The following is a 9,433-nucleotide window of genomic DNA, read 5'->3' as shown; positions in this document are numbered from 1 at the left end:
TCCTTCACTTAGTTTCCTTCTTAGATCCTAAATGAGGTGGTCTCAAAAGTCACAGTTACAACACACATAGGGCGCACCGCACATTTTGAGGGGAAAAAAAGACGTTTATGTGCGCCTTATAGTCGTGAAAATACGGTAACCTGGGTGACAATATTTCCTCAATAAAGGAAGAGAAACTAAAAGGAAACAAACATGTCAGGTGATTGTTAGCCAAAAAAAAAACAAAAACAAACTACAAAGCAAAAGAATCTAACACAGAGGACAAAACTGGGAGATGCAAAACATTGTAATTCTACATGTATCAGGATTTCAAGAAACTGATGGATTTTTTTTAAGGGAGGACTATTCGGAGTCCTGTATTGGAGAAACCAACCAGTAAACACATAGCACAGCACAGTACAGGAGAGCCTGTAGCTCTGGACAAGATTCAGTTGTACTCTTTTATCTAAACAACAAAGGAAAGATATTTGATTAACAAAATGTTCACATTTTGGACAAAGAGGACAGATTGTTTAAAAGTGGGATAAGGAAGCACTCTTTGTTTAAAAGGGAAAAGCAATCACTGAACAAGTTGGAAGACTGCATGGTCCGCTTCTAAGCATCTACAAATCGGTCCTGTCCCTCATTCCAAAGACATTACATTAATACTTTCATCAGATTCAAATGGCAAAAACTCTTAAGCTGCACAAAACAAAAAACTTCAACAAGGAAGGAGAATGATGGGTCGAGGCTTAGGAGGATGGACCTCCATTCTGCTTAAAAATATCAGTGCTCCAGCTACAGCTTGCTGTAGTGTGAGTTGATGTAATTGAAGAAGAATTAGTTGTTTTTGGTTGCCATGACCTAGATGACTGAAAATGTACAGAGGCATGATATGACAGGTAAAGGTAAATGGTTGAAAACCATACCATTTAAACAAAAAAACATTTTGATGATCTTCTTTAGCAATATTTTGTAGACTGCTGGAAAATGTGTAACTATCAGTTTTGTGATCTAAAGGCTTATACAGCAGGACGGTGAACCAATGCACCCTAATTGGCCAATCCTCATTTAGGATCTACTGTAAGAAGGAAACTAAGTGAAGGATTAGTTAAAGTTAAGTCCAGACTATGGAGGATCTTAAGAAGGCCATTTATGCTTATAAACTCTGATTTAGTCTCATTTCCAGCTGTTACAAACATGTGATGCCAGCTTTTACTAGCATGGAGTGCTAGTCACCAAAGGGGAAATTTATTTTTCTATTTTGAAGTGGTCAGTTTGGATATCCTTAGCTTTATGAAATTATATTGTTATATTAAAACTGTATTTTCAGTTTACCCAGACAGTATTTGTCTGATATTAACGTTCTTACCATCTTTGTTTAACTAATCTGAAAAAGTAGCCACAAAAAAGTTGCTCTGTTTATATGAATGAAAAAAAAGTTTGAGAATCTTTTCTTCACTGTTTTTTTTTTTTCCAGGGTTACATCCGTCAGTGCCGAAAACACCCCGACATGTTCACAGAGGTGCAGCTGAGAACGATCTTCAGCAACATAGAAGACATCTACAAATTCCAGAGGCAGTTCCTCAGAGAACTGGAGAAGAAGTACAACAAAGAAGAACCACATCTGAGTGAAATAGGCTCCTGTTTCCTCATGCAGGTGAAACCCTGATCTTTAGAGATCATTGAGTGTCTCCCTGAATCATTTCTGGTAATAACAGACTGGTTCTCCTCCTCTCTAAAGGGTGAGGGCTTTTCAATCTACTCGGAGTACTGCAACACGCATCCCGCTGCCTGTGCTGAGCTGCAGCGTCTCATGAAGATGGGGAAATACAAACATTTCTTTGAGGCCTGCCGCCTCCTCCAGCAGATGATCGACATCTCCATCGCTGGCTTTTTGCTTACACCTGTCCAGAAGATCTGTAAATACCCTCTTCAGCTGGGAGAGCTGCTTAAATACACACCTAAAGACCACAGGTACCAAACTAGAGGGCAATTCAAATGGCTTATGATACAGGGCCTATTCATGCCCCTTAAACTTTTACAAACTAATTGTGTTTTCTTTGAAATGAAGGTAGCAACATGATTTTAAGGTGGAACAAAAATGTAATGGTTTAATTTTTCATGTTGGATCTCCTTGAATTATAAATACAGCTAATTTTTTTCTCGTAATTGTCTGAGAGCATAACTTTTATTTTTTGTCTTATTAAAATTCTGTAATGGATTTAGGTTCAAACTTACTTACTCGTAAACAATGCTCTGATCCAAACCATTGAAGGTTTGGTTGCATGTTTAGGATTGTTGTCCTGTTCATTTTCTTCCTCTTGCTGCCAACAGCGTGTTTTTGTTTACAAAAAAAGTTGCAACAGAAAAAGACTGTTAATAAAAAATGCTGCAATCACTGAAATGAAAGCAAAAACCTACAATTCACAAAACAGATCTAAAAAAAATAGTTAATGATAGTAAAATGATGTAAATGGTAAAAACAACAATAAACTCGATCCTAAAAAAAACAGAAGTTCTCCAGCCCACTAGGTGGAGTCTAACAAAGAACAAACTTTATCTGACCAGAGAGAAAGCAATACACATGTTACTAATCACAACCATGCAGGTATTTTCTAATACTGTAAGACTGTGTTTGAAAATTATATGAAAGATTACAAACCTCTGCTTACTTCCTTAAAAAAAAAAAAAACTGCATTAAAGCCTAACTTCCTGTTTGTTCAGAGGGTTTGGTTCAAATGGTTTGTTTTTTCTTCAAGTCCTTCTGTTGGCCAGGAGCATGTACATTTTGGGGCCCCAGTCTGCTCCTGTTTTTACTGTTGGCATAATTTTGTCTCTGTAGTTGCAGATTGTTATATCTTTATTTATTTATTTATTTATTTATTGGATTTTCTTAGGTGTTTTTAGTTTTTTTTTTATTCTATTTTTTAGCAATTGCAGCATTTCTTGTTTGCAGTGTTTTTCTGTTGTATTTGTTTTGTTAATTGTAGTTTATTTTGCTTTAATTTTTTGGGTGATTGCAGCACTTCTTGTTCTGTTGCATTTGGTTTTGGGTTTGCAGATTTTGGAGTTTGCATCACACATATATATATGTACCCTGTAGTGATTAGTGTAAAAAGTACATCATTAGTTACTGGGTTATATTTCTTCTTTTTATTTTGTAGGTTTTTCATTAAGCACACATCACCCCATTTGATTAGAAGTTAATGTTTGATTAATGTTTATTTTCAGGGACCACACTGGTGTCAGTGAAGCATACGAGGCTATGAAGAAGGTGGCCAGTTTAATTAATGAGAGGAAGAGGCGGCTGGAGAGCATCGACACCATTGCTCACTGGCAGGTTGCCATTTTGCACTGGGAGGTCAGAATGGCTGCTTATTTGATTTTTTTAAAGTAAAGGATGCTTCTGGACATGGTTTAAATGTTTCCACTCTGTGCACACACACACTGAAGGGGCCCGACGTGCTGGAGCGCAGTTCGGAGCTGATCCATTCTGGCGAGCTGACCCGAGCCGTTCGGCAGGGCAAGCTGCAGCAGCGAAGCTTCTTCCTTTTCGACCACCAGCTTGTCTACTGCAAAAAGGACGTCCTGCGAAGAGACCTACTCCACTATCGAGGGCGTCTAGATATGGATGAGATCGAAGTGTTGGACATTGCTGACGGGCGGGACTCGGACCTGGGCCTCACTCTGAAAAATGCTCTGCGGCTGCGGAACGCCTCCACCCTGGAGTTTGTGTGCGCACTTTGCTGCAGGAAGGTGGAGGACAAGCAGAGGTGGTTACAGGCCTTTGCCAAGGAGAGACAGAGAGTGAAGGAGGACCAGGAGATGGGTTAGTGGCTCTATGCTGAGTAACCATGCTTCATCAGCGGGAGAGGCAGTAGGTATTTTAATCTAAAAGTATTTTTTTTGTTTGTTTTTCCAGGAATAGACATCAGCGATGAACAAAGAAAACAGGCCATCATTAATGCAAGAAGACCAAAACATGGAAAGATCAAAAGTAAGGAAATGATTTATTCTGTTAAACCACATCCCAGTTTTAGATCCGGTTTAATTGTTTTCTTTATTTCCATCATTTTAGCCGTTGGTTATGCCGACTCTGTCCCGCCACACCAGAACCTGCCGCCCCTTCAGCAGCGCCACATCACCATTCCCACCAGCGTGCCTCAGCAGCAGGTGTTTTCCCTTGCTGAGCCCCCCAGGAGAAAGCCTTACCACCTGCTGTACAGCATCACCCGGAACACCTTCTTCAAGAAATGAGCCTCTTGGACTCTTTTTCTTGTTTTCTACGCTGAACCATCCCAAAAACTCACTGAACATGTTTTGTTTTTTTCCTGTTTGTGTCGAGTCTTGTTTTTGTGCCTCTGTGTGTTTTTCAATATATTTGTTTTTGTTGTGAAGCTCCTGAAATTCAAAGAGGCTTCAAAAAAGTGTTAAAATTCAGACCGTCGTTTTATTCTTGTTTTTGTTAAAAAATGCTGCTTCCTCAGAAAAACCCTGTTCCTTTTAACCCATTCCAACTCACAGGTTTATTTCTGATTATGACAACGATGTTTCGTCTGCCTTTATGTTCAATAATGTGGTTTTAGTGTTTTTGTCGAGTTTGTCAACTCTGAGCACAGCAGGATAAATTAACTGCTCACATTCATACAAACTGTGTAATAATGTAAATAAAACTGATGTACAAACACAAGTAATGCTTATGGGTGTCATCCGTTTGCTTCCGGTACGAGTTTTAAGGCTAGTAAATATTAATTGTTGTGGAGTTGGATAGCGATGGAGGATGATGAATGAAACCCTAGCTGCACCAACCAGGAGTAAGGGTGGAACCAAGTTCAGTTCACCTCTCTGCGGCTCGGATCTGGTTTCACACACCTGTCGGCTAAAGATCCAGACTGTTTCCCTGAAGCTCTTTTCACTGTAGAGTTATGCCCCAAAGTGAAGAGGAAAAAACAATGAGGATGAGATAATAATGGCTTGAATGGATATCTGTGCCATGGGCACGAAGCTGAAGGATACGGAGCAGACAAAAGGGATCAATGATCCTGGATCCCAACAGGATGATGCGAGCGTAAGTAGCAGACAGTTTTATCTTGGTGTTTCCATTCAGACCTAAGAACAATCTGGTAGCAACAGCGCAGATCTGTCAGCTGTGATCAGTAGGAAGAAGTAAATGAATGGCAATGACTGCCACGAAGCTTTCTTGTCTTCATGTTGTCTTAATAGAGTACGGAGTCATTTTTAAATGGAAAAGCATTTCTTGTTGTGAATAATAAGTTTCCTTTTCAGGGATTTGATATCTAATTGTCTTAAATTCTACAAAGGCTCTTTAGTTTAACAGAATTCTTCTTCATTAAGAAGTGTCATCCAATCAGCTGCAGGAAGGAAATCCCATCCCTGTGCTTTCATTTTCTATGCTATGATCAATAAACACTGGACATAAGATTCCAGTTAAACTATTACAGGTTTATACAGGAATGAGTAACTCTAATTTAATGCTTTTTAATGCCATCAACAAGTTTAAAGTATGTCTGAAGTACCCATGACTCTCATATATATATACGGTAATTTGCTTCATCATCTTTACTGTTGACAGACTGGGGCCATGTCCTGAATTCTTCGATTTCCAGCCACTTTTGTTGAAATTTTTATTTTCCCATTCTCTAGCTTTTTCTCTCCCTTGAGCTTCTTTTCCGAACATAAGGCTTTACGATCAACCGCAATCAATTCTGCGCAAATATATTGTGATACATCTGACCACATTGTTTTTATAAACTTCTTTTTTTAAATAAAGCATTTTAAATGCCACAATAATCACAATTAATGAACTTTAATGCCAATTCAGGCCTTAATTTAAAAAATAATGATTCAATGATTTTTTTAATGACCCACGGAAACCCTGTACTATTTTAGGTTTAAATTTTTTTCATCGTTTGTATGAACCTCATATTGATTTTGACCTTTTAATGATTTATTTGTGGAACATTTTTTCTATACAGTACAAATGTATTTTTGGCAATTCTTTTACCAAATGAGACCAGGATTGGACATTGCCGTGCTCTGATTTATATCCACAGCTCCACTTATATGTGCAAACATGTTCTAGAGGAAAGGTTTCAATCCTGCTTCCTATCTTCCTAAATTGGTTTGTTTCTGTCAGTGGGCTCCAACATTAAGCAGAACCATAACTAATCAGCAGGGCTCGGAAGATGGAAATTCCCGAAACTTGGTATTTATCTACTTTATCGACTCTAAACTAGTTTTAAGTGGGTCTTGAATTATTGCCCTGCTTTAACACCCGGTTGTGTCAAATTACCAACTATCTTTCTATTTTTTCGTCCATAAACTTGTAATGGTTCATTAACACTGTTAATAATCCTTAATAACCTTCTTCTGAGGGCAAAAAGACCAATTCTTTGTCTCTCCTAACTATAAAAGACAAAGGTAATTGTAAAAATGTCTTGTTAAATAATGGCAAACTGCAAAACCTGTGATTGAAAACATCAGTAAAAGAACAAAGGTCAGTATTTAAACACTACATCTGTAAGATTCAATATCTGTTTGACCTTAAAGCTCTTAAATAATTGCCTTTTTATAACACAACTTCTGCTTTTTCTTAATGCTCTCTGAGTTGTCTCTTTCACCCACTTGCCTGTAGCGTTTTTTATAATTTATCTTGAGAAGTTCAAATAATTAAGCTCATTGTTTCTCTGTCTTCTCTCTATCTGACTGTCACAGAGTTGATTTAACGGCTCCTAACTCTTCTCCATTCCAGTTTTGCTGCGAGCTCCTTTTCTGGGCCCGCAATAACCACTTTCAAATGCCAAATGCTGCTCATTGGATCGACTCCAGATGTTTTTCCTATTTTATAGGTGCAATTTTTCCTCCCATACTAAGATAAGGAACTTTTTCAGAAATGATGCACTTCATAAATTTTTACACAATAAGATTTCTTACAGTAAGTCTGGTCATCTCAGTGGAGTTAGCAATCATAAAAAAACCACAGAAATAATTTTAACCTATGAAGCTGAGTACGGAAAAACTGAAAGGGATATTTGGGTAAGATGTTTGGAATTTGGGAGGTTTTCAGTTTATAAAAGTTATATAGCAGCAGTTTAGCTGACCAGAAGCAATACAAGTTCACTTTATCAAAGTAAAATACCCTTTAAACTACCTCTTTTAAATAGCAACAGGATAAAATGATGTGAATTTCTAACCAGATTTACTATCAGAGGCTTAATGCCGTTGAATTTTGAACAGTCATAAAAGTTAATCTTGCTTTATGAAAAATGTCTTAGATAACTTGAGTTGTTCTTCTGTGAGAATCCATCCCTCTTGGATGGATTATGTGCCAGCTGCACAGTATGGAATGACACCAAATGAATAATGAATGTGCATTGGGTAACTTAATGAGCGCTGAGTGTTACATCTGATGGAGATTGTGTTGCTTTCAGTTATTCCCCCTTGCTGGCATCATTTTCAGCAGACACCAACTTACAGTACATTACTGCTGATGGAGCAACAGCAGCTGAATGGGAAAGCTTACCCTCATAAGGCATAGATCATAAATTAGTCTGATCATCTGAAAGGGAAGATCAGAGTAACTGAAGGGTTTCCTCATCCCTAACTTACGTCTATCCAAAGACACTTTTATGTTCATGTCGTATCATTTCAGCTCCATCTAGCATCTCCTAATTAAAATCTGGCCCTAATGGAGTTCCTATTGAAAGGTCAACAGAAATTGATTGCTGGTGTAAAGGTGGCTTGGGATTTATTAGATGGGAGTGGGACCCTTATTTTTCTGGCTGCAGATTGCAGATGTGTCTGTGGAGGTGGCCACTGTGGATCACACTCTCAGGAAGCTGCGCAGGATGTACAGGAAGACCAGGCGGAGGCCGAAGGGGCTCAAGCGGCTGTTGGCCTACCTGCTGAATGTGCCGCACATCACCATCATCATCTCAGCAGTGATGTTCGTGGTGGTGGTCATCATATGGTCACTGCTCTGGGTCTTTGTTTGTAAGTGATGGGATTCAAATGATGCATAAATCTTGAGTGATTTGTACAATTTCTAAATCCAGCTGGGAATTTTTGGTGTAAATTGAAAGGATGTTTAAAAAACGTCAGTTTTTTTCATAATGATCTTGGATCTTGAACCCAAGTCGGCCTCGGCAGATTGCCGGTCACACTGAACCTGGTTCTGCTGGAGATTTCTTCCTGTTAAAAGGGAGTTTTTCCTCTCTACTGTCGCCACATGCATGCTTAGTGTGAGGGATTGCATTCGAGTCAATGAGTCGATGCAATCAGCTGGGTTTCCTTAGAAAACTTTTAACCAATCTGATTGTATAATCTGTTTGAACTGTCTCTGTAAAGTGCCTTGAGATGACATGCATTGTGAACTGGCGCAAATAAATAAACAGAATTAAAATAGATTGATATGGTAAATGTGAAATACTTAGAGGGACATGTTCAAATATACTCATAGCTAAGTTACAGTAAGTTTTTTTCCTGAACTAATTTAAGAAAAACATATGTAGAGACCTTCATAAAACTAGTGAAATCAAGGATGTTTTAAAAGTGTTTGTTCTGGTACTATATTGTTAAATGTCTCCTGAAGTGATTTTTGTTTTAGTTTTAACAGACAGACTTCATCTAATCTTTTCAGTCCGCAGAGAAAGCTACAGCGGAGCGTATTTTGCCGGGATGTTCCGTGTTGCCAATGTGGAGTTCATCCCTGAGTACCGCCAGGCAGAGTCTCATGAGTTTGTATCCATGGCAACAAAAATTCAACATGTGGTAGGTGTTGGTGGGACTCTTAGGGGTTGGTGTTGAGGTGAGTGAGCTCACGGTTAACTGCTGGTGTCTCTCAGGTGAGCAGTGTGTACAGGACATCCTCAGTGGCCAGACTCTACAAGCAAGCTGTCATTTCAGACCTCAGGTACTGGTGCCTGTTATTCATCACTGCGGAAAGCTGTAGAGACGTCCCAATGGTGTTCACAGCTCATATCTTTGTCTTCAACCCCCAGTAGCAACAATAAGGGGGGAGTGTTGGTGCATTTCTGGATGGTGTTCATAGTCCCCCAGCTGAAAACCACAGCGATATGTGAGGAGTGCATAGAGGCCATTCTCAGAGACTCCATCCACACTAGCCTGAAGAACAGGTCGTCTGTGGGCTACCTGCAGGGACTTCCAGTGGATATGGACTCCATCCTCATCAATGGTGTGTTTTAGTGTAGATATAGATGTCTGTGTTTGAATCAGCCTTGCACTTTTGCTAAACTGTTTTGTTCTGTTACAGGTGTTCAGCGTTCAGATTACTCATCAAACACAGCAGGTAGTTCCTACACAGTCTGGAATAGTATGGGTTGGATTCAACAGACTTTATCGCACATCAGATTATGTTAAAATATTATCTATCTGACAATCTATCCATTTCTTTCTTTCTCGCTGTCGCTGG

General features: G+C 39.0%; 2 protein-coding genes across 2 annotated transcripts in view; both read left to right on the top strand.

Moving 5' to 3' along the window:
• LOC107090816 (spermatogenesis-associated protein 13-like) overlaps positions 1–4,662 on the top strand; it is a 19,461-nt gene extending 14,799 nt beyond the window's left edge. Inside the window, exons 7-12 of the mRNA XM_015384407.1 lie at positions 1,460–1,639; positions 1,724–1,956; positions 3,214–3,343; positions 3,436–3,811; positions 3,905–3,979; positions 4,061–4,662. Of these exons, the coding sequence (XP_015239893.1) occupies positions 1,460–1,639; positions 1,724–1,956; positions 3,214–3,343; positions 3,436–3,811; positions 3,905–3,979; positions 4,061–4,239 (1,173 nt within the window). The 3' untranslated portion in view covers positions 4,240–4,662. The remainder of the gene's footprint in view (positions 1–1,459; positions 1,640–1,723; positions 1,957–3,213; positions 3,344–3,435; positions 3,812–3,904; positions 3,980–4,060) is intronic.
• A 205-nt stretch (positions 4,663–4,867) lies between these two features.
• tmprss7 (transmembrane protease, serine 7) overlaps positions 4,868–9,433 on the top strand; it is an 11,554-nt gene continuing 6,988 nt past the window's right edge. The window contains exons 1-6 of the mRNA XM_015384392.1: positions 4,868–5,050; positions 7,791–7,995; positions 8,642–8,772; positions 8,847–8,914; positions 9,003–9,196; positions 9,275–9,310. Of these exons, the coding sequence (XP_015239878.1) occupies positions 4,961–5,050; positions 7,791–7,995; positions 8,642–8,772; positions 8,847–8,914; positions 9,003–9,196; positions 9,275–9,310 (724 nt within the window). The 5' untranslated portion in view covers positions 4,868–4,960. The remainder of the gene's footprint in view (positions 5,051–7,790; positions 7,996–8,641; positions 8,773–8,846; positions 8,915–9,002; positions 9,197–9,274; positions 9,311–9,433) is intronic.

This window comes from Cyprinodon variegatus, unplaced genomic scaffold (assembly GCF_000732505.1).
Source record: "Cyprinodon variegatus isolate N-32 unplaced genomic scaffold, C_variegatus-1.0 Scaffold311, whole genome shotgun sequence".
NCBI lineage: Eukaryota > Metazoa > Chordata > Actinopteri > Cyprinodontiformes > Cyprinodontidae > Cyprinodon > Cyprinodon variegatus.
The sequence above is the reverse complement of the archived record's forward strand: the minus strand, read 5'-3'. Positions and strand labels throughout refer to the sequence as shown.